The sequence below is a fragment of the Trachemys scripta genome, chromosome 18 (assembly GCF_013100865.1).
Source record: "Trachemys scripta elegans isolate TJP31775 chromosome 18, CAS_Tse_1.0, whole genome shotgun sequence".
NCBI lineage: Eukaryota > Metazoa > Chordata > Testudines > Emydidae > Trachemys > Trachemys scripta.
This window is the reverse complement of record NC_048315.1, coordinates 24,745,010-24,772,400: the sequence shown is the minus strand read 5'-3', so window position 1 is coordinate 24,772,400 and position 27,391 is coordinate 24,745,010. Positions and strand designations below refer to the sequence as shown.

At 53.6% G+C, this 27,391-nt stretch overlaps 2 protein-coding genes across 3 annotated transcripts; one reads left to right on the top strand and one right to left on the bottom strand.

Annotated features, from left to right (window-relative positions):
- Window positions 1-209: 209 nt before the first annotated feature.
- On the top strand, window positions 210-5,565 carry NSUN5 (NOP2/Sun RNA methyltransferase 5; the record flags this gene model as incomplete). Its single annotated transcript, XM_034752864.1, is given in 9 exon segments — window positions 210-332; window positions 422-593; window positions 1,018-1,126; window positions 1,584-1,722; window positions 2,428-2,543; window positions 3,523-3,701; window positions 3,938-4,142; window positions 4,490-4,648; window positions 5,162-5,565. Coding segments are annotated over 9 exon segments (1,314 nt in total), but the record flags the coding sequence as incomplete, so codon positions are not given.
- A 5,364-nt stretch (window positions 5,566-10,929) lies between these two features.
- POM121C (POM121 transmembrane nucleoporin C) lies at window positions 10,930-26,321 on the bottom strand. Of its 2 annotated transcripts, none has more exons than XM_034752483.1 (10): window positions 26,209-26,321; window positions 25,238-25,409; window positions 22,223-22,314; window positions 21,096-21,166; window positions 20,221-20,345; window positions 19,720-19,822; window positions 18,879-19,058; window positions 16,759-18,459; window positions 15,831-15,959; window positions 10,930-15,211 (listed from the first exon to the last, which is right to left on the bottom strand). In XM_034752483.1, exons 1-10 carry the CDS (start codon window positions 26,304-26,306, stop codon window positions 15,117-15,119), a joined length of 2,766 nt encoding a protein of 921 aa, XP_034608374.1. In that variant the 5' UTR covers window positions 26,307-26,321; the 3' UTR covers window positions 10,930-15,116. The 2 variants fall into 2 exon arrangements, with proteins under 2 accessions (XP_034608374.1, XP_034608375.1); XM_034752484.1 differs by having other exon boundaries at window positions 18,879-19,055.
- Window positions 26,322-27,391: the final 1,070 nt, after the last annotated feature.

The following is a 27,391-nucleotide window of genomic DNA, read 5'->3' as shown; positions in this document are numbered from 1 at the left end:
GGGATATTGGGGGGCTGGGGGCAGGTATTGGGGATATTGGGGGCAGATCTAGGCAGGGGTGGGGGATATTCGGGGCTGGGGGCAGGTATTGGGGATATGGGGGGCAGAGCTAGGCAGGGGTGGGGGATATTCGGGGCTGGGGGCAGGTATTGGGGGCCGAGCCGGGCAGGGGGGCTGGGCCCCCAGGCTCACCGGGCCTGTCCCCACAGAACGTGAAGCAGCTCTATGCTCTGGTGTCAGAGACCCTGCGCTACTCACCCGTGCTGGACTCCATCATGGACGGGGCTGCCTTGCTGAAGGCTGAGAAGAAGCTGCCCCCACACCTGGCCAAGGTAAGGCCTGGCCCTGCCCAGCCTGTCTTGGGGGGATACTCTGGGCTGGTGGCCCTGGGCTGGGCCTGACCCACTCAGTCTTGCTGCAGGTGCTGGTGTACGACCTGCTCTTTGGCAAGGGTCTGAAGTGCGGGGGCAGCTGGAAGGTGCTGGTGTTGAAGCACCGGGCCCGGCTGCAGGCAGAGCTTGCCCGTCTCAAGGTGCGCAGGAAGGTGAGCTGCAACGAGGATCTGCTGGCTCCCACAGAGGGGGTGATCCAAGGTGAGTGTGGGGGCTCTCCCCAGCAGGTGGGCCTCTAGATTGGGGTGAGACCCTACAGGATTCCTATGCCCACCTCTGCCTGGATGGTGGCTTGTGACTGCTTCTGCAGTGGGAGGGTGTGCTGTAGTTCCTGGCTGCTTCTTCAAGGGTATTCTCTGTACTTGTGCCATCATTTCACTAGGGATACAGGTCATGTATGGGGCAGTGATTTCCAGGTTCATTCTTTGGGGTATTGGGTCTGTTTGCGCTGGGCTCCTGGTTAACCTGTGACTTAGTAAATGGACTTGCAGACTGGGCTAGGCGTGACCTGATCGGTCTCTTCCATCTCTGTCTGATGCTTGGAACCTGCTGGAGTATTCTTGTATCTCAGGTGATTTGGGAAAAGGGATTGTGTGTGTCTAACCTGTTTGTTTTGCTTCCCCAGCCCTTCAAGTGCCACGTTATGTCCGAGTGAACACCCTGAAAACTTGCAAGGATGATGTGGTCGACTACTTCAAACGCCAGGGCTACTCCTACCTGGGCAGGGCAGCCAGGTAAGGCCATTCCTGGCCTGTCCCTGGACCCTGCACTCTGGTCTTCACTGACTTGCCAAGCTGATAGCCCCAGATGGGAGATGGGGGAGTCCTTGCACCTACTGTAGTGACCTTCCAGACAATCAAGGGTTGACACCGCAGGAAGCCATAAGCCATACTCTTTGTGAAGGGGAGGAGCAGAGCCTTGTGTGTGGAAGAGAATGAGAGGGGTAGGGACACTATCTTCAGTATTGGCAGTGGATGGGTTGGAGCTTCTAGAATGATGCTCTGTGCCCTGGATTCTGCTCAGCTACTTGGCTGGCCTTGAGATAGGGTCGGGGTATGGGCTTTAGTTGGCTCATGAGAAAGGGGGAAGTCTGTAGCTGGCCTCTGAAGGACTTTTGAGCTTGGGGGAATCAGGATGTGTGTTCCACTAAACCCGTCTTCTCCCTCCCCACGCCCTGCTGTCTCTGGGTAGAATGGAGGAGCTGAGCTCCCTCTCAGGGAAGCAATTCCTCTTGGATCCCCACCTGCCGGAGCTGCTTGTCTTCCCGCCGCAGACAGACTTCCATGAGAACCGGCTGTACGTCGCAGGGCATATCATACTGCAGGACAAGGTGTGGGGCGCTGGAGCAAGAAGAGAGAAGTACCAGGGGGTGGTTCTGCTGTGGAATGGAGTGAGGCGTGGTGATGGGTGTCACAAGGCTATACAGGAAGGATGAATGTTGTTTTTAGGCCACAACCCCCACATACTTTGTAGCAAACTAGAGCTAAATTCTGTGGCTTTCTGGTGCAACAACTTAAGATAGATCTAAGAAGTGGTGACCTTTAATGGGGCAGAATGGCCTAGATACGACCCTGAAAGATCATGCGGTTCCCATAGTTCTCAACATGCTGCAGATTTTTGTACTGAGAGCTCCTAACTGCACTGTAGAAATTGCCTGGGGCAAACTGGGAGATGCAGGAGGCAGTTTGGTGTTGTGGGATAAGGACCCCAGCTGGGTGTTTCTGCTAAAGAGCAATGAAATAGTTGATCTTATCAACTCTGAAACCTAATGATGCTAGTTAAATGTCAACACCCCATCAAGACAAATGGGAGCAATTTGTGTCAGTCTCAGGCTTACTGCAGACTGAGGCAGCTGGCACTGGGTTGGAAGGCTGTCTCCATAACCATGAGGGTGACAAAGTCGTGTTTTGATGGAAGTTTTGATTCCCCAGCGGGGGGTGGATTCTGTGGCTGTGGAATGACTTGGGGGTAAGTGTCTGTATTGGAGAGGTAGGTACTGCAGGTGCAGAGCTGTGACTGGTGATGTCTCTTCCAGGCCAGCTGCCTTCCTGCCTTCCTTCTGAGTCCCCCCTCGGGCTCCCATGTAATCGATGCCTGCGCTGCCCCCGGGAACAAGACCAGCCATGTGGCTGCCATCCTGAAGAACAAGGGGTGAGTGCGAGCTGCAGGACGGAGCTGTGTGGGTGAGGGCTGCCCGCTGTTGTGATAAGCAATTTTCCCAGGGCAGGGCACTGAAACTCTAGCCTAGCAGCCGTTCTGATGAGGAAAGGAGCCTTGGGAGGGAGGGACACATGCTGTCTTTGGCCTCGGTTCTGCTCCGAGCCCTCTGGGTCCTGCGACAACCGAGGTGTTGATTCTGCAGCTCAGCCTGATTTCTCTGGCAGGGAACACGAGTAGGAACTGCACCCATCATGGGGTTAAAAGCAGGACTACACAAGGGAAAGGGGCAAGTACTTGGGGAGCGGGCGTTTTGCCTCTCGCATGTGGGAACTGGGAGTTGTTGTTAGCTTGTCTTGTTAGCTCTGTCCTTGCCTGAAATCAGTCCGGGACTGGGCAGCGTCTGCGGGAACTGGTGGCAGAGCACTAGCTGGAGAGTGAGGTTTGGCAACCAAAGACTCAGATTGGCAGCCATTAATATAGAGTCAAAAGGGACCATCAGATCATCTACTCTGGCTTCCTGTACGTCACAGACCACCTGCACACTAACACAACAGCCAGAATGAGACCGAAGCGTTACAGCCCGCCAGAGACTCGACTGTTCTGTCACTGGGAGAGGGTAGGAGGGTCCAAGGTGCAGCAGTGCCCGAGGCCCCTGCAATGGCAGGGAAACTATTAAGATATACCCAGACGTTCCTGGCAAGTGACCTGTACCCACCCACTGCAGAGAGGTGACCCCCCCCCCTCCCCCAGCACACTGCCGGCTGTGCTCCAGCTCCTCCTGCAGTGGTGGGAAGGACGTGCTGTACTCCAGGGGGAATCGGGTTAACCGACTTAGGGATGCACTCGGCCAAAACTGCTTTTGGTTGTCCGAGGTTTTCTGCGTGTCTGGGGTGGTGGGCCTGGCAGTGAAGGCAGGGCCCGGTCTGCTGGGTAATGATTTCTGTATTCCTCTTTGGGGCATTACATTCAGGCAGATCTTCGCCTTTGACCTGGACCCCAACCGCTTGGCCACCATGAGCACCATGCTGGTGCGGGCTGGGGTTAGCTGCTGTGAACTGGCCAATCAGGACTTCCTGACAGTTGACCCCAGTGACCCAAAGTACAGCAATGTGACCTACATCCTCCTGGACCCCTCATGCAGCGGCTCAGGTAAGGGGTGGGGGGTAGGCCAGGCCTGTGCAGTACAAACAGGGTGATGGTTATACCCACCTGGTGTACCTGGCTGTGAGTCTCTCTCAAGGATACGCTGAAGTCAGTGGGGTTGGTGGAGAATGGGCCTTTGGATGCAGAGCCTGGAGCAGGGGGGAGCCCAGCAGCGGGGTGATACAGGTGCCTGAATTGGAGCCCAGCTTGTCCAGGCCTCTCTGATAGTCTCTTCCCCCCAGGAATGGTGAACCGGCTGCCAGCTGAGGAGAGTGCCCCCAGCTCGGAGCGGCTGCGGGCGCTGGCTAGGTTCCAGCGCAAGGCCCTGAGCCATGCTCTGCGCTTCCCTGCCCTCCAGCGCCTGGCTTACTCCACGTGCTCGGTGCAGCAGGAGGAGAACGAGGACGTGGTGTGGGATGTGCTCCAGGAGCACGGCACAGCGTTCAGGTACAGACACTTGGGCTGTAGCTGGGTTTGCAATAACCAGGCAGTGTGTGGGGGTGCCTGTGGCGAGATGGAAGTGGAATTGTCCACTGGGTGGGGGACGAGCCAGGCAGCATTGTTAGTATCTGCTCACTGCGTTTCCTGTTTGGGGGGGGGAGGGGGAGGGGGAGAAGGGGACTGAAGGCATCGTTTGGGGCAGCTCTGAGGCCCAAGGACTGTAGCCAGTGGTTCCCGTGGCAGAGCACACTGGCCAGCCGGGCACTTAGGCCTCTGGGTTGGTGCCCTGCAGCGGAGCGGGCCGTGGCTGGCTGGGTCACTGAGCTTCGTTGTGATCTTGCCCCCGTTCACAGGTTGGTAAATGTACTGCCTTCCTGGCCCCATCGAGGCCTCGCCACCTTCCCAGGTGCAGAGTGCTGCCTCCGAGCCTGCCCTGCAGCGACGCTGACCAACGGCTTCTTTGTTGCCGTCCTGGAGAGGCAGCAGGAATGCACCAGCCAGGGCTCCTCCAGGTGAGAGCTGGGGCTCGCCCTGGTTAGAAATCCTCCATTGGATGTGATGTGGGGAGGCTGGCAGCACCATGCCCTGGGCTGAGTCATGGCCATTGTGCAGGCAGTCAGACAGTGCCCCTGGGCTGGGGGCACTCACAGGGGCGGGATTCCGGAAGAAGTGGGTTTGAAGAAGCTCCTTGACCCTGAGGCGAGGTTACCATCTAGCTGTGGGCAGTGAGCTGCAGGGCCTTAGGGAAGGACATAGATGGGAGGTGATGGAGAGAAGGTAGCTTGGGGTGGGGTTGGGGGAAGATTGTGCTGACTCCAGGGGTGGGACGGGGCTGGGCGGGAGGAGTCGGGTGCCAGACTAGCGGAGTTGTCAGTGTCGATGGAAGCGAGGCTGGGCAGTGAAGTCTGGTGGCGGGGTGGCCAGTCTGTTGGAGCAGCAGCTGGGGCACTGCTGGGTTGGGAAGGTGACTTTGTCCTGCCAGTAACTCATGCTGCTTTGGGCTCTCCTCCGCCTGTTGCTTCCAGCTCCCTTCCTGCTGCGGTGGACGGTGGAGCAGAGAGATCCCAGGATGGAGAGGGAAGGGGCCCTCGCGCTGCCCGCAAGAAGAGGCGGAAGAAGAGCCAGTGTGTGAAATAAGGACTTGTGACGGGAGCTGCGGTGGCCCTGTGGTGGCAGCCTTAGAGCCAAGCTTCTGGCAGCTGCCTGCCTGTCTGTCCCGCTGCCAGAGCTCGGAGCCCCGAGGCGTCGGGCCTGTGCTGCTGGCAAGCTTTCCCTCCACGTGGCCGGTCAGAGCAGGCTGTTCGGGCAGCACCTGGTGCTGTCGAAGGGGGATGTCGGACCCGCTGCCAGCCCAGCGGCTGGAAGGTGCTCTGGCCCCAGCAGTGCACCCAGCCTGGGTCAGTGTGGAAGTAAAGCTTTCCAACCTGTTTCGGGTTTTGTCTTGAGTGAGTTTCTCTGAGCCCAGCCTGTGCTGCAGTGTGGGCCCCGGGGCATGGGCTCAGACTCCTACCTGCTCTCTCCGATTGGCTCTTTCGGGAGGGTAGCACACAAACCATGACTCTACGCAATCCACCAGCTCCCCTTGGCAAGCCGGTGTCTTGGCCAGTAGACAGGCATGGGCCAGGCTATGGTGTTTGGGCCTTCCTGTCTCTCAGGCAGGAACTGCTTTCTGGCCACCCGGAGTTTTGCGCCTGTGAGGGGTTGAGCATCAACTTTGTCCGACTCTTACTGGTCTTTTCTGTGGCTGGAGGCCAGCAACGCCTGTAGGTGAGAGCGTGGCTGCATTGGAGGGGGAGAAAAGTGACTGTCAAGAGCTGGGAGGCAGTGCAGTGGGTTGGGGTGAGGCATTACACCTGGGTCTAGAGAAGCTGAACTCAAAGGGGGCAGATCCGTGGCTGCTGTGAGAGGCTCCTGAAAGCACCACCCCTTTCTCTGCGAGCCGGGAGCACTGCTCCTGTCCTTAGCAGCCAGCCCCAGGACGGCCTTGGGAGGAGGCGTTTCAACTGCCCAATGACCCCCCTCAATGCTTCCCTGCCCCATGCCTGTGTCGCGTTCGGTCAGTGCTGCACGCTGGGCTACCCCCTGCAGCCCCCCACAGCTTCGCTCCTCCTGCGCTGGCTACACGTGAGCACAACGCAGCCTCCCTCGGTACAGCAGGGCAGTGCCTGAGAGACGCGCCGGTTACAGTGAAGAACCCTGGGCTACTGCCTAAGCCCCAGCCCACCGGCACCCAGTGGGGGAAACTCTGCTTTGGGATAGATGTGCTAGCAATGTGGGTGTGTTTAGCTTGAACAACACAATCCGCTCCCTCAGAAGCACTGCAACTGCTCCAGTGCAGAGGATTCTAGACTCCCCCCTCTTCGAGGCGCACAGCCAGTATTATTTCTGTGCTTGTGTTCCAGGGGACAGGAGTTTGCTCACCTGGCTAAAATGAGCTCGGTGAGGAATGTGCGTTCTTTCTGCCTGTAGCCGTCTGGCCAGCTGAGTTAAGGGACTGTGCAGAACTGGAAACCAAGGCACCACACGGAAGGGCCAAAACTTCAAACCCTGGTTTTTCACTTGGGTGTTTCACTTGATGCCTTAGAGAGGACCCTGATTTCAACATGTCTCAAGTTATACTTGAAATGCCGCCTCACTTAACAACTCCAGGCTGTGGTGACTGGAGTGGAGGTGGGGAAGCCAGCACTCCCACTGATAGCTGAGAGTTCAGTACTTCACACAAGTGCTCTTGATTTTTCAGCAGGTCTCTAAGGGTAGGACCTAGCTCAAAACACCAGCCTTGGCTTCTGGCTTCCTTTTTCATCCTGTCTCCTACTAGCAGGGCCCATTCTATTATTATATTAAAAATGGCCAATTCAACTCTGAGAAGATTTTTTTTTTTTTCCTCACAATTTGTACCGAAGCTGTGAACTCAGTCCCAAGGGCTGAAATGAGGCCACAAATGTAGTACAATTGAAAGGCAGTGGACATTTAACAGAACTATCCAAAGTTATAAGTGGCAGGCCAAAAAAGACTGTGAAGAACAGCGAGCCCAACGCCTCAAAAAGTAATACAACATTTTGTGCTACCCTGTTTCCCCGAAAATAAGACAGTGTCTTATATTAATTTTTGCTCCCAAAGATGCGCTAGGTCTTATTTTCAGGGGATGTCTTATTTTTCAGAAATGAAAAATGCCTTATTATCGGTGGATGCCTTATTATTGGGGAGGTCTTATTATCGGGGGGATGCCTTATATTACAACGAGAGGCAAAACTGTAAGTAGGCCTTATTTTCGGAGGCTGTCTTATTTTCGGGGAAACAGGGTAAGTGCATCACAAGCAGGAACCTGCTGAACAGGCCCCCGGCCAATCGAGCTACTAAAGGAGCACTCGAGGTGGATTAGGCCACAGCAGAGTAGCGACATGAATTTTTTTGCATCAGTCTTCATGGCTGAGGATGTGAGGTAAGTTCCCACACCTGAGCTGTTCTTTTTAGGTGACCAGTCTGAGGAACTGTCCCAGATTGAGGTGTCATTAGAAGAGGTTTTGGAACTAATTTACCATAAGTCACCAGGAGCGGATGGTATTCACCCAAGAGTTCGGAAGGAACTCAAATGTGAAATTGCAGAACTAGTAACTGTGACTTGTAACCTGTCATTTAAATCTGCTTCTGTACCCAAGGACTGGAAGATAGCTAATGTGATGGCAATTTTTAAAAAGGGCTCCAGAGTAAGGGTGCCTGACTTCAGTACCAGGCAAACTGGTTAAAACTATAGTAAAGAACAGAATTGTCAGACAGAGATAAATGTAATTTGTTGGGGAGGAGTCAACATGATTTTAGTAATCTTTGCCTCACCAATCTACTAGAATTTTTTGAGGTGGTTAACAAGTAGGTAGACAAGGGGGATCCAGTGGATAAAGTGCACTGAGATTTTCAGAGAGCTGTCATGGGATAAGAGGGAAGGTTCTCTCATGGATCAGTAACTGGTTAAAAGCTAGGAAACAAAGGGTAGGAATAAATGGTCATTTTTCAGAATGGAGAGAGGTAAATAGTGATGTTCACAAGGTCTTTACTGAGACCAGTCCTCTTCAACATATTAATAAATGATCTGGAAAAAGGGGTAAAAAGGGAGATGGCAAAATTTGCAGATGATACAAAACTACTCAAGATAGTAAGTCCCAGGCAGACTGCGAAGAGCTACAAAGGGATCTCACAAAACTGGGTGGTTGGGCAACAAATTGGCAGATAAAATTCTAAGTTGATAAATGCAAATTAATACACATTGGAAAACATAATCCCAACTATATATATAAAATGATAGGGTCTACATTATTTGTTAACCTTCAAGGAAAGGGATCTTGGAGTTGTTGTGGATAGTTCTCTGAAAACATCTGCTCAAGGTGCAGCAGCAGTCAAAAAAGCAAATAGTGTGGACAATCATTAGCAAAGGGAGAGATAAGACAGAAAATCTCTTATTTCCTCTATATAAATCTGTGGTTCACCCACACCTTACCTACTGCATGCAGATGTGGTTGCCCCATCTCAAAAAAAGTATATTGGAAAAGGGAACAAAATTATTAGGGTTATGGGATAGCAACTGTCCGAGGAGAGATTAATAAGACTGGGACTATTCAGCTTGGAAAAGATGACTAAGGGGGGATATGATAGAGATCTATAAAATCATGACTGGTGGGGAGAAAGTAAATAAGGAAGTGTTATTTCCCCCTTTTCATAACACAAGAACTAGGGGTCACCAAATGAAATTAATAGGCAGCAGGTTTAAAGCAAACAAAAGGAAGTATTTTTTTCACACAATGCACAGTCAACCTGTGGAACTCTTTGCCAGAGGAGGTTGTGAAGGCCAAAACTATAACAGGATTAAAAAAAGAACTAGATAAATTCACGGCAGATAGGTCCATCAATGGCTATTAGCAGGGATTGTGTCCCTAGCTTCTGTTTGCCAGAAGCAGGGAATGGGCGACGGGATGGATCACTTGATGATTCCCTGTTCTGTTCATTCCCTCTGGGGCACCTGGCATTGGCTGCTGTCAGAAGACAGGATAGTGGACTAGATGGACCTTTGGTCTGACTGCTCTTATTCTAGTTAATGCATTAACAGAGAGAGACCTGCCTGATGGATTAGGAGGAAACCTCATGTGGAGGACAGATTATCCTATTTGTACTTAAGGGGCAGTTTCTTGCACTTTCCTGTGAAGTGTCTGGTGCTGTACTGGCTGCTGGCAGACAGGAGGCTGGCTTTGATGAGCCTCAGGTCTGAGCGTCTGGCAATTGTGATGTTTCCAAGCTCTTCCCTCGTCTAGGACTGAGTTGGCTCTGGAATTTAGCTCTGCTGGCAAAGTCCTTCCCCTGTTCTGCAAAGGCGTTCTGCTTGGTTTCTGGGGTATTGGCTAGCGCTGGTAAGATGCACTACAAACATTCTGAATTCCTGTTGCTATAGGCTCATTCTGGCAGGGGCAGCGAAGGTCAGAGCCAGTATTATGCGCATGGCCGTAGGAGCATGTTATGGGCAGCATGCACGTGGCTAAGGTTTTGCTTCAGAAACTTGGACCCTCCCAGTACTTCTAGCTGAGAGTGGAAGGGCAGTGTCACCGCAGTGCTGGTCTAGACCCAGGGTAGGGCTGTTCCAAGGTTGAAGTGCTTTTGAGGTTGCCTTGTCTATTTCTAGAACTTGCTCTCGGCAAGGTGCGTTCACTGCCTCCTCTAGGCAGCATGAATCGTTTCTAGCTGGAAGCAGGGGACCTTCAGCTTTAGTACAGCTCCACACCTACAGACGCTTTTACCACCTAAGGGGCACAGAGCCCCTCTTCCCACAGGCCAGGCTAGGGCCCCCTCTTCTGTACTATCTGCAGACTACGGGTAAATAGCATCCTACTCAACAGCTCTTGAGCTTAGCTGCATATTCTAGTGAGGGCAGGATCGAGCCAGGGCAGGGAAGTTCTACCAATTTTGCTGTATTAACCACCCACAAGGATTGATTTGTGAACAGCAGCAACATGAGAGCAATCCAGCAGCTGACAGGATCACCTCACCCCAGCTGGGAGCAAGGTGCACTGACACCAAGGGGGTGGCCAGTCTGATGAGCACAAGGCAGCCCCAGGGGTTCTCACAACACTTTTTGGTGACCTCAGAGTGCAGCCACCAACTCTTGCTGGTGGCCGCTCTGACATTTTCCTAAAATATTTAACTTTAGGAGAAACAAATAAATACACACGTCCAAATCATTGTCCCTGATGGATGTGGGTGTTTTTGCAGACTCAATAATAAAAATGTATTTTGGTGCCTTTGGTCCCCACTGCCTCTCCATCCTCACCTGGGTTCCCACTGCTCCCCCCCTCCATTGCCAAGCTCCCTTTTGCAGCCTTGCACTCCAGCCTCACCCCGCTCCTTGCCTCTTGACTACAGTGGCCAGTAAGGCCAGCCCTGCTGAAGCCCAGACCCCACAGCTGGATCTGGGGTGGGAGGCTGAAGCCTGGAGCTCTGCAATTGAAGCTGTGGGGGATGGGTGCTGAATCATGGATCCCACTGCCAGGGTTAAGCTTGCCCCCAGAACCCTGCAGCTGAAGGGGGGAGGGGGGTTTAAACCCATCACCAGAGTCCCTGGCCGAACCAGGGGATGGGGCTGAAGCCCACTGCTGGAAGCCCCTGGTGGCCACATTTGAGAAATGCTGCTCTAGAACACCACAGCACGGGTATCACTGCCTGAGCCGGCCCTTTCCATCTCACCGGCACGGACAGCCAGGGCAGAGCTGGGGCTGCCTGCGACACAAAGCAACTGGTGCAAGAACAGCCAGAATCGAGCACAGTTTTGTTTTTATTTTAAATCAATGACATAAGCAAGGAAAAAATTGCACATTCACACTAAAAATCCCCACCAGTTGCACCAGGAATGATCTAAGTTTTCATTTGTAATAAAAAACCCAGGCGCCCCCCCCCCCCCCAACATTCACGTACTGCAGCCCACTCGGGTTTGCAACCCACCGTTCTCACCCAGCTACAGAGGGAGCCGGGCAGCGGAAGGTCTCTGTGCAATACGCAGATGGGGTCCTTTAGAGCAGCGGCCTGGTCACTAGGCAGCTTTGGTATTTGCGAATCACAGCAGAGAACGGTGGGAGAGCTGAGAACTCAGGCCCGGTGTAATTGGGTCCGAGAACGAGGAAAGGGCCATTTACAAACACAAACCCAACCAAGGTACCGCAAAGTGACCCCTTGCTGCTGCTAAGTTGCTTGGTAGTTTAGAGCACCAGCACTAGGGCAGGGCCAGTGAAAAGACAGGCTCAGCCCAGGGTAACACTCTAGGAAGTGTCTGAAGAAGCCCACCGGTCTGTGGTGGTACCTGGACCCTATTACTTCTTCCTACCCTGGTTCTTTCACTGGACTAGCCTGAAAGAGGCTTCAAAGTAAACCTCCACACCCTGACGACTGATTAGGAACATGGTTTGTTTCAGGGCACAAACCACTGCAAGGGGCTCTTTTGAGCTGCTGATAATTTGTTCCATAAATACATACCATCAGCCCACCCTCTTTCTGTTCGGCTCTTCCACCAGCCCCAGCAACCTGCCTCGGATGTGACTACCAAGACAGCCTGGAGATCAGCTCTGAAATGCCTTGCACTGCATTGGTGTGAACAGGGCCTCAGATGCAATATACTCCCAACAGAGTTTAACTAGCCTGCAGGAGCCCGGCTGTGTTTGAGGAGCAAGAGGCCTCCTCCTTATATTCTGCTGCAGGGCGTTAGAATTGCAGTAAGTTACACACCAATGCAGCAGAACACATGGCCCGAAAACTAATACGTGGCCTCTGCCTCGTACGTCACCTCTAGCCGAGCACCGCCAGGACTGAAGGTAGATGGGAGGCTGGGCAGAATGGGTTTGTGGTGGAGGAAAGTCAGCCGAGGTAACCAGACGGCTCGAAGGAATACAGGAGTGTGGGAGCAGGCCTGCCGGCAGAGTGTATAGCAGCTACCGACACCTACCTGAGCTTTGCTTGCTGGTTGACACTGAACCACTCCCCTCGCTTCTAGCTAGGAGCAGCAACTCTCGTATCTAAGCCAGTGAGCAAAGACACCCGCTTACGAGGCCGGCACGAACCAACAGCCACGGACTAGTCACAGCGTGTCAGAGCCAAACTGCCCCAATTCCCAGTGGATTTGGGACGCTCCAGAGCCTCCGAACACCCGCCCCCGAAAGCGGCAGGTTGGGAAAGCCCAGGCCCGACACCAGCGCTGAACTAACCGTCACCCCACATGACAGCACGTGAGCCCAGACGGCTCTGCCGGGGATGGGGGTTCGGGAGCAGTTTTAAGGTACAAGCCCCTTCACCTGATTTTCCAAACCTGTGCGAAGAGTCCGACTGAAATGAGACTCCAGCAAGGCCGGGCTGGTGCTATTTACATGGCTGGGCAGTGCCCCTCAACCGGGCAGAGCTCCGCCACGGCCCACTACGGCTGCTTTGGTTTCCTAAGGAACGGCTGGAGAAAAATAGCCCAACACCAGGCAGCTACAGCCCTCCGAAGGGGCAGGAGTGAGTGCAGTACACCCCCACCCCGCACACTCTAAAGGAAGCCACCTCCCAGCTGTTAGAGCCCAGAGACTTTCCACCCATGTCCCACCTCCCCAGCCAGGAGAGGCTCATTGTTCCTGGTAGAAAAAAATAAAAAACCCCCAACTCTCTCTGACGTGCAAGAGCTCCTAAGCCTCCGTCTCAAGGAAAAATAAAAAAGTTTAGTCACATCCACATACATCACATTATAAAAGAATTAAGTACATTTCATGTAACATTGACTGTCAGGGGAGGAGCGGCTCCTGCCAGCAGGAAGAGAATGCACCCACTCGAACAGAGCAGGCCAGCCCTTCCTGCCCCACGGGCTAGCTGCCCTTCCCGGCTGCTAGCCCAGCCTGCCAGGGCTGGCAGGGGGTTCCAGGCCTACAAGGGACCACTTCCTCCTCCCCAGAGGTAACGGCACAGCTAATCCTAGTCAACAGCTTTGAACTTTTGACCACCTCAGTGAACCAAGCTTGAAGGAATTCAAAGGCAATTTAGCTTAAATATAAAAATAAATTTTTATTTTCTTAAAAAATGTTTAAATATCTGTTAATTTAGGATTCGGCAGACACACACTCACACCTCTGAGTAGTAAAAAGAGCTGGCAGCCAGAGTCACTCTTGGAACGTGGGGGGTCAAAGGGGCCTAGGCCTTGGGGTGTCAGCCCCTCTCCCCGAGGCACACAAGGCGTCCTCCCAGTGAGAGCTCCCCAGAGGCTGCGGGCAGGAGAGGGAATAGAAGCCCTGGCCCTCTCCCCTCTGAGCTCCAAGATATGGGGCAGCCCCGTGAGCGCCCCCCCGCTGGCTGGAAATGAGCACCCAGCCCCTGGAGCCGGGCTAAGGGAGGAGCAGGGGGCAAGAAGCCGAATCCTAAGCGTGTCAGTTGGGGATTCTTTCCCTTTAGTGGCTTCGGGCAGGGCCAACAGCCCCGTGCAGCCCTAGGCAAGCCCGGCACTGAAGTGACGTGTGCTACAGACCCCTGGCTGGGTAACGAGCCAGCTGGGTTTGACAAAGGGAGAGAAGAGCTAGACTTGGAGCAGGGCAGGACAGCCAAGAGGCTGCCAGCCCGGGACCTAGAGAACCCTTCCAGCCCCCTGTGCCCCCCCACGCCCCAGGCTGCCATCCTTTCAGTCATCACATTTAAGATACAGAGTTCACTCAGCACTAGTAGCCACACAATGATGCTACTCTCAACACCCAATTAGGCAGGGCGCATCCCCCACTAGGAGACAGCCTCCCCGCAAAATCTTTACACAGCAAATCCGGCATTACCAACATGCCGCCACTCACACGGTTCAATTCTTCCTCCAAGCTCGATTCAATGAGCGAACAAACAGGAGCGAACATACGAAGCGCACAACAGACAGGAGCAGGGAAAGCTACAGGAGCGTCACGATGGGAGAGGGCAGTAAGTGGCAGCGTCCCACCTCCTCTGGGCAGGGGTTCTGCTCGTTCCGGGGCCTGGCAGAACACGTCTGGTGCACCAGAGGCACCACCCTCCCGCTCTTGTGGACGCAGAGGCTAGGTTACCCCGGCAGTGGGCTGGGTTCCCAAGCAGAGGCAAGACGCTGAGTTGCAGGGTCTGCGTGGGAGCACAGAGGCAGATTGCTCTCAGCAGGGCATTAGGCGTAGATGCAGGAGCTGGAGGATGGTCTGTCTGGAGCACCAAGAGTTCCTCCCTAACACACAGGGACTTGGGCCAGTCCCACCTACTAGACTTGCCCAGGGCAGATGGCTGGCAAGCCAGCACCGGCCAGTTCAAACCAGAGGCTGGAGTCCCTTAGGAGGAGGGGGAGAGGTGCATTTACCAGGTCATGAGATCACCGTGCAGGGAAAGGCCTCTGGAGCCAGCGAGGACACCCCCCTCCAGGACCAGCAGCCACGAGGCAGACTGGAAACGCATCTGCCTGGAGGGAAGAGCCTCACTTACAGCAAAGCTACAAGGGGGAATGCAGGGACACAGCAAGTGAAGGGACAGAACGCGGGTTTCCATTCAGGCACAGACAGGGAACGTGCATAGGGGCACCTCCCCTTGCCCCCCGCCAGCACCCACTCTACGCACTTGGTACACGGTGGATGGGCAAGGCTGAACTGTCAGTATGGTCAGGAGAGCACCGGAGCAGCTAGATGAAGCCATGGAGAAATTACACATTGTGAGCCCTGGAGAAATAAGGGAGGAAAGGAACGCTGCTGATATGTACAGAGTTTATCCAGTCTCGGCTGCGGAACTGTTCAAGTACGAAGGGTTTGGTTTATCCTGTCCTGCGTCGTGTCGCTGCCACCCAGAAGTGTCTCCGACCGATTTCCGAAACGAGCGCCTGAGCCAGGGGCCCGGGCTCCTTGTCAGAAGGGTCACTCAGAACTCCGATATCCTTGGCTCAGGTGGCTCGGCCTCTTCACAGCTGGGCCGGAACTAGGATCCAACAGGAGACCCAAGAGGCTACTTTTTGCGGGGGTGCTGCCTTCGTGCCTGCAGCCGCTGACGGGGCCCCGTCTTGGACCCTGCCCCGATAGAAAATGCAGGGGTTGATGGTCCTAGAGGCAAGAGAGATTGCATGAGCGACTGCCAGCCTTTACCCTGTCTGTCTGACGTGGACACTGCTACACAAGAAGCCCATTGCAGCATTAGCTTCCCAGGGGCCTGCGAACGTGAGCGCACACTATCACATTGCTGAAGTGAAGCAATGAACTCTCCTCCAGTCTAGCTCACCCCTCCACCCCCAAACAGAGAACCGAGGTTCTGTTTCCAAGGGGGATGCGGTCCTCCCCCCGACCCAACCTTCCCCACCATCCCAGGGAGCAGGCAGGGAGGCAAAGACGGTCTTCCAGGACTGGCTGTCAGAGACGTATTTCTAGCCATCCAACAGCCAGCCCAGACACTCACCTCTGGGAGCCTGTCTGAAGTCAAAAGAACAGGAGTACTTGTGGCACCTTAGAGACATAAATAGTCTTAGAGACAAATAGTCTCTAAGGTGCCACAAGGACTCCTGTTCTTTTTGCGGCTACAGACTAACACAGCTGCTACTCTGAAACCTGTCTGAAGTCAGTGCAGCCCACAGCAGGCTCTGCTTTAGAGGCAGGGCTCCTACTGACCCCCAACCACCCCCGTGTTGCAGGCTTGGGGGAAGAGGAAGCCATGAGGAAAGTCTCTTACCAAATGGAGGCCTTGCTCCTCCGAAGCCCGACCCAGGAGTGCTGGGGGTCCCGAAGGAAAGGCTGTTGCTCCCGACAGGCCCTGCTCCTGGAGCAGGCGTGGTCTGCCCAAAAGAGGGAGTGGGAGCTCCTGAAAACAACACACCACTGTCAGCCTTGGCTAGAGGAGCAGGACGGGGAGTCTGTGTCAAGGCACAGCAGGATCGGAGCCTGTGCACCTTGGGGAAGCTTCTGCTCCAGCGTGCGGGGTGGGGGGGTACAGCTCAGCCAGGGGAAGAAGGAGAAGACGAGAACAGACTGCACAGGTCCTACAGGAAGGCTGGAACATCTCCACCCAGCCTCCCAACAGGCAGAGGTGATGTGCACTCCCCCAAACCCCAGAGGGTTTCCATTTCCCCCTTTCTCAAGGCGACAACCTCCCCGCTCCCCCTGAAACACTTGAGTTCCTGGGAAAACTGGCTCCTGCATCTCCCATCGACTCCCTTCCTACTTCCTGAAGCCTCCACTCAGCAGACCCATGAGACAGAACAGACTGGGATTCGCAGAGTCTGGGGGGAGCTTACTCTACTGGCTGGGGCAGAAAACCTTTGTACATTAGAAGAGTGACCCCAGCGGAGCTGAGCTACGTGGATGCAGCCCTCGCAGACACACTGCTAGAAGCCGGAGTGGTCCCCGGTCTATGCAGAGACTGGAAACACAGTCCTCTGGGATTCTCCTGATCCCAAGGAATGGCTCATGGCAGAGGGGCAAAGTATCAACAGCGCCAGCCCTAAGTTTAGAGGGGTGAGGAATAAAGGGAGAATAAAACACAGCAAGGTCACTGCCTAGATCCACTCAAGCCTCCCACTTCCTCCCCAAGCCAGCTCCAATGAGAGGCCCAGCCTTCGACCCAAGCAGGGCTAAGCAGACTTTCCTCCCCTGCACCTTACCTCCAAACACAGGCTTGCTGTCAGGAGTGCCAGGCACAGCGAAGGCGAATGGCGCACTCTGGTTTTGGCCACCCAACGTGTTCTGCGTCAAGGAAGAACCAAAGGGGGTTGCTGTGCTTGCCGATCCGTTCTGTCCAGCCCCAAAATTGAATGCCACTGAGGGGGTGCCCCCGCTCAGGGCAGACGCTCCCATGGCAAAGGCACTGGCACCAGTGCTCTGCTGGTTGGACACCCCAAAGGGGAACGGAGAGGGGGTGGTTCCGCCAAATACCATGCTACCTGTACTGCTCTTTGTAGGCTGGGTGTTGGAGCCAAAACTTGATGCGGTTGAAGTGATGGCTGTTCCGAAGGAGAACACTGATGTCGTGCCCCCAAAAGCTGGCTGGGAGCTGTTGGTGCCAAAGGAAACTTGGGTATTAGTCCCTCCGAAAACTGGCTGGGAGCTGTTCCCGAACGCCGGCGGTGCTGCGGGGTGAGCCGCAGAGGCCCCAAAGCCGAAAGTGGGGGTACTAAAGCTCGCGGGGCCAGCGGCAGGTTTGCTGGTGGGCTGCTGACTCTCCGGGGTGCCAGTGGCGAACGCAGGCTGACCAGCTGCACCAGGATACGGAGGGGGCGGTTTCGCACCTGTTCCAAAGGAACCACCAAATGCAGCAGTGGAGGAACCAAACGACAGCGTTGACTGACTGGTGGTTGGTGGGGTAGAAGAGGTCAGATTTGTGCCCCCAAAGATACTAAAGCCAGCAGTGGTGCTGGGAGCAGCCTGTGCTGCATTCAAGGATGCTGGGCCGAAGGTGGAGCCTGCGGGAACGCTGGTAGTGGGGGCGGTGGGGGCTGCAGGCTTTCCAAACTGGAAGATGGGAGTGGTAGGCGTGAAGCTTGCTGCGGTGCTGGGCGCGGGGTTTGGAGAGGCTCCGAACAGGAACGGCTGGCTTGCTCTGGTGGAGATGGGCGCGGTGACCGTCGTGCTGTTGGATGCATTGGTGGCGAGTGGCACGCCAAGTCCAAAGCTGAAGGCTGGCTTTGCGGTGGCGTCAGTGGTGGCACTCAGCGTGCTGGCGGCGGTAGCGGCAGTAGTAAAGACAGCACTGGGGAGGCCGGTGAAGACAGAGGTGGTGTCTGTAGTGGAAGTTGCTGTCAGATCAGCAGCTGGGGCTGGCTGAGGTGTCTGCTTGAATGTGAAAGGAGACGCTGTTGCTATAGGTGCAGCAGCAGCTGCTAAGTTCCCGAAGATGGGCTTGAATGTGGTGGTGGTGGCGGAGGAAGACGCTGTCGAGGGCACAGAGCTGGTAGATGCTGCGACTGCCAGAGAGGTGCCAGCTGCAGAGAGCGCCACGCTCTCGCTTTTTGGCAGGGTGCCAAAGATGGGTTTGAACATGGGGGCGGCTGCGGGCGCGGTGGATGCTGCCGCTGGTCCAGGCTGGCTGGCTGGCGGTGTACTCAGCATCCCAAAGAGAATGCTGGGTTTAGGGGGGGAGGGCGTCTTGGTGGGGGTCTGGCCCAGGTCAGAGGAAGCAGGAATCGCCAGGTTGCTCACACTGCTGGCAGGCGGAGCAGTGGAGGAGGGAGGGGCCAAGGGAGCCAGCAAGTTTAGTGTCGGAGCAGGCTTGGAGTCAGACACGGTTGCAGGGAGTGAACCTGAATCCGGCAATACCGTGGGAACTGTCAGAGGCAGCTGAGAGGTCACTGCAGCCCCAGTCGAATCTGTGGAAGAGGGAAAATCATTTACAGATGAACAGACGGCTCATTGCCAGAGTTTGATTTGTGTGATGAAGGAAGTCGACTTGGTGGGCTGGGAGAGAGAATCAAGTTGCCACCAAAACAGACTTACCTGGGGCAAATCCCAGACCCAAACAGAGCACTGCTCTGCGTGACGAGGTGAGCCACCAAGTTAGAACCCCGATGGCTTCCCCTAGAGTCCCTCCTGCGCCACTCTTGTTCCACTTTGGGTTGGAGAGGTGTTATGGCTGCACTAAATCAAATGCCATTTGGGATTTCCTGCACTCAGCTGTTTATAAGCTGTGTCAGGGAGAAGCAACATGGCACCTCCCAGCTGGGACTGACTAGTGACCCCCAGAGGCCATTCCCACTGCTCTCCCATCTCCCCTCCCCACATCACTAACCTGAAAGCACAAGAGCACTCTGCCTGCTCTGCATCTTCTTCAGACTCTCCAGGAGTGACCCAGCGCCGGCGACCAGGGGGGCCGAGGAAACAGATGGAGGCCCAGTAGATGTCAGTGTGAATGACACAGGCCTGGATGCAGGGGTGGTTTCTGCAGCAGTGCTTGGGGTGGCATCTATTGCTGGGAAGCAAGAAAAACAACATGCTTAGACAGTTTGCTATTAGCAGGGCTTCCCAACTATGTAGAGGCAGCTACAGATGGAACCAGAGCCTGACACAGTCAAGTGACTTTAGGAGGACACTCCACATTCCTGAAAAGATCCAAGGACTTCACCACCACTCCAGGATCTGGAGGACTCACATAAAAGCCCCAGGTTTGCAAAGGAGGGGGGGGGGGGGGAGAGGTGTCAGTCATGAAGTTCTCCTCAGGACCCAGAGTGGCAGAAAATCTAACTTCATTAGCCGCTGGGAGAAGGCAGCTCTCTGGGTATGATGCATGACTCACATGGTGATGTTCTCTGGCCTGTGTTACACAGGTGATCACACCAGATGACCATAATTAAGGTTAAGATTTTGTCAGGGATATTTGTAGTAAGGTCACAGTCAAACAATTCATAGAAGCCCGAGGCCCGCACCGCCCAAACCCCGCGCCGCCTGGAGCTGAAGTTGCAGAGGTCACCAAAAGTCATGGAATCCGTGATGGACTCGTATCCTTAACCATAATGGTCCCTTCTGGCCTTAGACATCTATGGGATGGGTGTTTCCTTCAGTTTCTTGCTTACAGCATTAAGTTACTGTAAGTATCCTACTAACCGCACCTCCTAAATGAGAGGGGTCCTTACCCGTCTTATCCTCCAAGACTTTGTTGAACCATTGCAGTGCTGCCTTCTTTTCCGCGTCCAAGTCCTCTGCTGTGACAGCATAACCCAGCTGAGGGGGTGGGGGCTGCCAAGGGAGGAAGAACAGCGTGAGCTTAGTCCCTTCCTCAAGGAGGCAGGCAGAACCCAGCCAAACTCATGGTAACGCCACTGAGCAGCGACTGCTATAAAGCAGAGTCTGCCACTCGAATCCCTACTCCTCTGTTTTGCCTACTAATTGCACATGGTCTGGGGTTGTTTTTAGCTTGGTGCTGAGTGGGCCAGAGTATTGCCCAGGAAAGGCCCAGCAGTAAGCAGCTCCCCAGACACCAGGAGCTGGGGTTGGCTTCACGTCCCATCCCACAAAGGGCAGGTGCTCCTATCCCTGGGGCAGCCAGGTTAGGCTTCCCCCCACGCCTGGAGGACCTACAGCAGGGTATTCCACTGCCAGAGGTGCCCAGGAAGGGCTACGTGGAGGCAACGTACCAGGCTAAGCTGGTCTCCTCGGCGAGAAGAAAGCAGCTGGATCTTCCGCTTGCGTTTCCCACTGCTCCCCGACATGGACGGCGAGGTCAAGGAACTCGGCTTCTTCCGCACAGGAGTCTCCAAAGCTAGTATGGGAGGAACCAATCAAAAGTGGGGATTCCAGATGGAGGAGGGGCTCAGTTCGCACACCCTGTCATAGGAACTTGCTTACCGATGCTTTCACCGCCCTTCTGTCAGAGGGGTGGGGGGAGGAGGAGAGACTTGCCTCCAGATAACCCTGCCTTGGAGCACAGAGCCACAGACAGAGGGCCAAGCTGAGTACAGGGCCCAGGGGTCCTGGGTGAATGGCTGGCCACACCTGCAAACCGAGGAGGCAGCTTGTGCGAAGACTCCCAGGGACGTGGAACAGACTGCTCCAGGACGTGCTCCTGCTGACACTGAAGAGCCCATTCAGTAACTCAGAGCAGCTGTCCACCATCCTCTCGAAGTGCTCCACTACCCAACACACAAACCAGACCCGAGGTTACTTCTCTATCACCCACGCTCAGCCCCCAGTGGGGTGAAGCCTGGGAGCTGTTTCCCCACTTAGGACAGCAAATGATGAACGCTTTTCAATTGAACCAGCAAGAGGAAACAGGGAGGGGCCTAGCATTGCTCAGCTTGGAAGCTGGTGGAGACGCATCATCCGTCCCCTCTGCTGTGCCTTGTACCTGCTTACCCCGTTTCTAGATCTCACTCAAATCTTACTTCCAGAGAAGGTTCCAACTTTTGCCTCCTCTTACTCTCCAGCAGCCTTTCCTTTACAAGGCATCTGCAGAGCCTGAGCCAAACCGGCATCCGCAGTGGCTTTGCAAGCCCTACCCGTCCCCACTCACCCTTCTCTGTCTGCAGCTCCTTGTCAGATTTTACAGGGGTAGAAGTGCTGGACCAGTGAGGATCCTCCTCCCTGCAGAGACAGGAGAAAGCCCATTAGGCCCAGTTCACACCGCCGCACCTCCTCTCTGAGGGCTGCAAACGTTTCAGGACAGACTTAACACAACCCACGAGCCATGAACGATCATCTTGAAAGCCACAAGCAAATTACCCAACCACTGGTAAGACCAGTGCCTTGAGCACAGCGCTGCCTCTAGCCCAAACAGTTTGACAGTGTCTGGAGACAAAAGGCGAACACTCGTGCGCCACAGCTTGGGACAATGGAGAGGTCTGGCATAACAGCAAAGGAAGAATTGCACACAAACCCTCCAGCACTTTGCAGAGGCAAAGCTAACCTCACTGAGGGGCCCACATTTTGCTGGCCTGTGAGTCATTTTGCTTTAGACCCAAACATTCACAGTGAATATTCTGGGAAAACAGCCTGTTTCAACATTTGTTTTACAACTGATGTGCCACACACCCACACACACCCTGCTGCACAGGGATGAGCACTAAGACAGGAGGCTGGAAGTAGACAGGTGCCTCTGTATCCCTTGGACAGCTATGTCGGAGTCCTTAGGAGCAGCAGAGGTGGGTGTTAGTTAACGAAATGGCAATGGGCCCTTTCTTCTCTCCCAGCCCCAGACATGGGAACAATCCAGGTCAAGGAAATGGGCAAAAGCAGCAGGTTGTGCTCAGCATGGGAAGTCACCAGCCCAGTAGCCCGTATCAGCCGCAGGGCAGGCAGGACACAGTTACTGACACTGGAGAATGGAACGAGTGCAATGCCTCCTTAGGCTGCCAGCAGGAAGACAAGGGAGAGCAGAGTCAGCCAGACTTCAGGGGACAAGACGGCTTGGAAGGAAAGGGTTGGAGTGCCCCAAGGTAGATGGCTTACACAGAGGTTAAGACTTGGGGAGAGAGAAGAGGGCAGTCCAAAACGCCTCACCAGCCCCACCTGGCCATGCCTTGCCCCCTCCCGACTGGAGTCTGCACACAGGATACCGCTAGAACGATACCCCCAACATCTGTTTAGACTGAATCAGCAACGAGCGCGAGCTGCACTGAACTGGAAGCACAGCTGGGTTACCTGGCTTTCTTGCTAGGCCTCTCTGGAGTCTGAGAGCGGGAAGATGCCGGACTGGAGAGAGGGGAAGTATTCAGGCCACTTCTCTTCCACAGCTGGAACCCACAGAGAGACAGACCATTAAAAGGTAATTCGCACCAGGAAGCTAAATGCCCTGTGTTCCTGGCCAGCCCCACAGGCTGTATTGGTCCCCTTTGTAACGAATAAAACAACAATGATCTGGCTGGTGAAGAGACTAGAGCCTTAGGATATGTGTATGCTGCAATTAGACCCCTCCTGGCTGGCCCCTGCCAGGTGACTTGGGCTGACAGAGCTGTTTATTTGTGGTGTAGAGGTTAGGGATTGGGCTGCAACCAGAGCTCTGGGACCTCCCACTTTGCAGGGTCCTAGAGCCTGCGCCCCACAGTCTGAGCCCGAATGTCAGCACCACAATTAGCCCCTTAGCTGGAGCCCTGAGAGCCTGAGTAAGCGGCACAGGCCTGCCGCAGGTTTTTCACTGCGGTGTAGACATACCCTAGACCCTGAGCACACATCGAGTTACTCTGGCAAGAGCAGGCTGTGTTCTCAGCAACACTGCACAAGATACCGTCACTCCTACCTCATTGACTGTAGCGTTTTTCCATTGAAAGGGACACATTTCAGGTGAGACTGAACCTAGGGAACATTTCCTACAGGAATCATAACAGGAATGGCCATACTGGGTCACAGCAATGGTCCATCTAGCCCAGTATCCTGTCTTCTAACAGTGGCCAGTGCCAAACACTTCAGAGGGAATGAACAGAACATGGCAATTATCAAGTGATTCATCCCGTCGTCCAGCCCCAGTTTCTGGCAGTCAGAGGCTTAGGGATACTCAGAGCATGGGGTTGCATCCCGGCTTACAGCCACTGATGGACCTATCCTCCATGAACTTATCTAATTCCTTTTTGAACCCTGTAATAGTCTTGGCCTTCACAACATCCCTTGGCAATGAGTTCCACAGGTTGACTGTGCGTTGTGTGAAGAAATACTTCCTTTTGTTTGTTTTAAACATTCTACCTGTTAATTGCATTGGGTGAGGCCTGGTTCTTGTGTTATGTGAAGAGGCAAATTACACTTCCTTCTTTATTCCCTTTCTCCACACCATTCATGATCTTGTAGATCTCTATCATATTAGTCGTCTCTTTTCCAAGCTGAAAAGTCCCAGTCTTTTTAATCTCTCCTCATATGGAACCTGCTCCATACCCCTAATCATTTTTGTTGCCCTTTTCTGTATCTTTTCCAAATCTAATATTTTTTTGATGGGGAGATCAGAACTGCATGCATTATTCAATGTGTGATTTTCCCATGGATTTATTTTAAAAAGGTGTATCAGGTTTGATGCCCAGGGTCCACTCTGGCTCAGGAGACAAGGAGGTACAAAAGAAAGAGGGTAGAACAGCAGCATTTAAGGCCGCACAAGGATAGGCAACTAGCTAGTAAAGTTCAGTTATCTGCTCTTATAAGAACATAAGAAAGGCCCTACTGGGTCAGACCAAAGGTCGATCTAGCCCAGTATCCTGTCTACTGACAGTGGCCAGTGCCAGGTGCCCCAAAGGGAATGAACAGAACAGGTCATCATCAAGTGATCCATCCGGTCGCTTAATCCCAGCTTCTGGCAAACAGAGGCTAGGGACACCATCCCTGCCCAGCCTGGCTAATAGCCATTGATGGACCTATCCTCCATGAATTTATCTAGTTCTTTTTTGAACCTTCTTGTGGTCTTGGCCTTTACAACATCCTCTGGCAAGGAGTTCCACAGGTTGACTGTGCATTGTGTGGAGAAATACTTCCTTTTATTTGTTTTAAACCTGCTGCCTATTAATTTCATTTGGTGACCTCTAGTACTTGTGTTAAGGAAGTATTATTTATGCCTTCTCATATTTACTTTCTCCACACCACTCATGATTTTATAGACCTCAATCACATCTCCCCTTAGCCATCTCTTTTCCAAGTCCCAGTTTTATTAATCTCTTCTCATACGGAAGCCGTTCCATACCCCTAATCATTTTTGTTGCCCTTTTCTGAACCTTTTCCAATTCCAATATATCTTTTTTGAGATGGGGCGACCACATCTGCACACAGTATTCAAGATGTGGGTGTACCAGGGATTTATATAGAGGCAACATGACATTTGCTGTATTATCTATCCCTTTCTGAATTATTCCCAGCATTCCGTTCGCTTTTTTGACAGCCGCTGCCCACTGAGTGGATGTCTTCAGAGAACTATCCACAACTCCAAGATCTCTTTCTTGAGTGGTAACAGCTAATTTAGACCCCATCATTTTATATGTATAGTTGGGATTATGCTTCCCAATGTGCATTACTTTCATTTATCAACATTGAATTTCATCTGCCATTTTGTTGCCCAGTCACCCAGTTTTGACAGATCCCTTTGTAACTCTTCGCAATCTGCCTGGGACTTAACTATCTTGAGTAGTATCAGCTGCAAATGTTGCCACCTCACTGTTTACCCCTTTTTCCCCCTTATGCTGCATCAGCAATTTTACAGTCCTGTCTGATTGGCAGTTGCTTAAGAGCCCTGGATCAAAGCTGAAAATGCTGGACTCAAACATTGGCCAACTGCAGCCTGAAAGAGGGTGGCATGACAGGAGAATGGTTCTGATTTTACCTTTTGTTTTACCTAGAACAATCCAAATTGAGCACCATCCAACAAACTAAATCATAAGGAAATCCTAGTGTGTTCCGGTCTGTTTGAGGGGGCTCTATTCCATGACACCCCTTGGCTTTAGCCAACGCTGGAGGATGGCGAAGCACTGCCTCCTGGTGGGCAAGTTGCAGACCGGCAGCAGCAACAGTTTACATTTTGCTTGAGATGCTCTGCGGAAGGTGTTTGTGCTGCATGAAGCTGGAGAAAGACTACTCGGGTTTACTGCCAGTCACCTGGCAATGCTGCCTTATTCTCACAAGGCCATGCCACCCCAAACCACCGTGTCTCTTGTGAATTCCAGGTGTTTTATTAGAAATGCTGTGACCTACCTTCGAGAGTCCCCGGGTGGAGCTGTAGGAGCTAGCGATGGCATTGCGGATGGAGCTGGGAATCCCACCAGCATATGTGTTGTTCATGGAGCTGATGGAAGAAGTGCGTGATCTCTTGCTCAAGCAATCATCTAGGCACTGGGAAACGAGGGCCCTCTTCAAAGTGCCTGGCCTAGAGAAAGAGGGAGAGAAGGTTACTAATGAAGCTAAGTAAATCACTGAATTTTCAGTTTAGGGACTGAACCAAAAAAGTTTAAGCTTTGATTTGAACCAAAGCTTAATTTTTTGTTTTTCTCATCAAAACAAAAAACGGAGAGTCTCATCTCAGGCGTTTGTCTCATGTCACACAAAAATGTTTTATTCTCAGGTGTTTAGCACTTGATGTTTTGTTTAGAGATTTAACTATTAAAAAAACCAGCTTTGACTTTCAAGATTTTCCATTTTTCGTGGCTGAAACTATTCACTGAATTTAACTTAAATTCACACACAATTTTGGTGCCCTGAAAAATGTGTTTTTCAGTTAATACTATTCACCAAAAAAACAGTTTTGCCCAGTTCTCATTTCATGCAATCCCCAAATCCACATGTTTTGGGAGTCTCCCACCCAGCCCCTCTCTCTGATGGGTTAGTCTGGACGAGGGAGGGGCAGGGTTTTCAGTTTTCCTTTTTCAGCTTGTGCAACAAGGGGGCTGCCAGCAGCTCAGGCCAAGCTCCACTCCATACAGAGAGAATCCAGCACAGCACTGGACACCTCCCAGAGGTCTTTTCTCCCCCAGTCAGGGTGCAGAGCTTGGGTCACAGGACAGGAACCCCAGCTCTAGCCCTGCCTGCTATTTCAATAAATTGCACTTCAGGAAGGAAAAGCACAGTGCTTTTTCCTCTGGCCTCCACTCGACTGGCCAAGTCTGCGGAGCCTTTTCGCTTTGCCCTTTAGCCAACACTAGACCCTTTACAGTTTGACAGGCACTTACTTGGGTACCAGAGAAGCTGGGGCTCCATTGGCTACCAGAGGCTCAAACGCAGACTGCCCACTGCCACTGCTGTCATGGCGTCTGCAAGAAAAAGACATGAGGAAATCCTCAGCATTCAGAAGGACCCACACAATCCAGCAATCTGAGGAAAATCTCCACGCTGAAACCCAGAACTCCTACATCCCACCCATTGCCCTAACTAGACAGGCATATGACCAGACCGCCCCACCCATGTTTTCATCTGAAAATCAACACTGACAGAATTCTGTTTTCATGAATATGTTCAAAAGGTTTAGTTTTTGTTCCAACGTGGAATGAAAAATGTCAAAACCTTGGAAGTTGCCTTGAAACAGAATCGTCATCCTCTGGTCAGTTCTACTGCTGAGCTTGACTGCATTTCTCTCAAGTGCAAGCCACACCAGCTGCTGCCCACGTGCCAGGCATAACCGCTGGCAGCACAAAGGTGGCCTCAGAGTGTTGGTACTAAGATAGGACGTAGCTGACACGAGTCACTGAGCAGTGAGCTTTCTGCCTAGATAGCCAGCGGGGGAGCGTGAGGAGGTTAAGTGCTTTGAAATGGGTTACTGTTACACAGTTGTGGAGCCAATGTCAGAAAGGAGAATAAAGTGTCAACGTCCAGGCTCACCCCCTACCACTCTTTATAGGATCATATTCATCCTGTGTCCCGCGCCACACACCCCTTGGGAGGTGGGACCAGACATTTACCAGTCCAAGAGGTACAGAGAAGAGCAATGGGAGAGGAGAAAGCTGCATAAGCCACTACAACTCCAATTGAAAGTGTGCTCTTGCAGCAGTGGGAAAAGCGACTGGTTGCTCCCTGAAAGCCACTCATCACCCGTAGGGTTACCATATTTTGTGCCTCCAAATGGAGGACACTCCACAGGCCCCGGCCCCGCCCCCAGCCCCGCCCACGCCCCAACTCCGCCCCCTCCCCAAAGTCTCCGCCCCCTCCCCTGCTTCCCGCGAACATTTAATTCGCAGGAAGCCTGAAGCAGGTAAGGGGGAGTGTGGGGGGAGGAGGCGCGGCCCAGGCTGGCCCCCCAGCGGCTCCAGCCTGGGTCGGCTCGGGCCCTGGGGTGCCGGCCCCGGCCGACCACCCCCGGCCCGCCCAGCACTGCCGGCCCCCGGCGGCCCAGCGCACCCCCCGGCGGCCCGGTCCTGC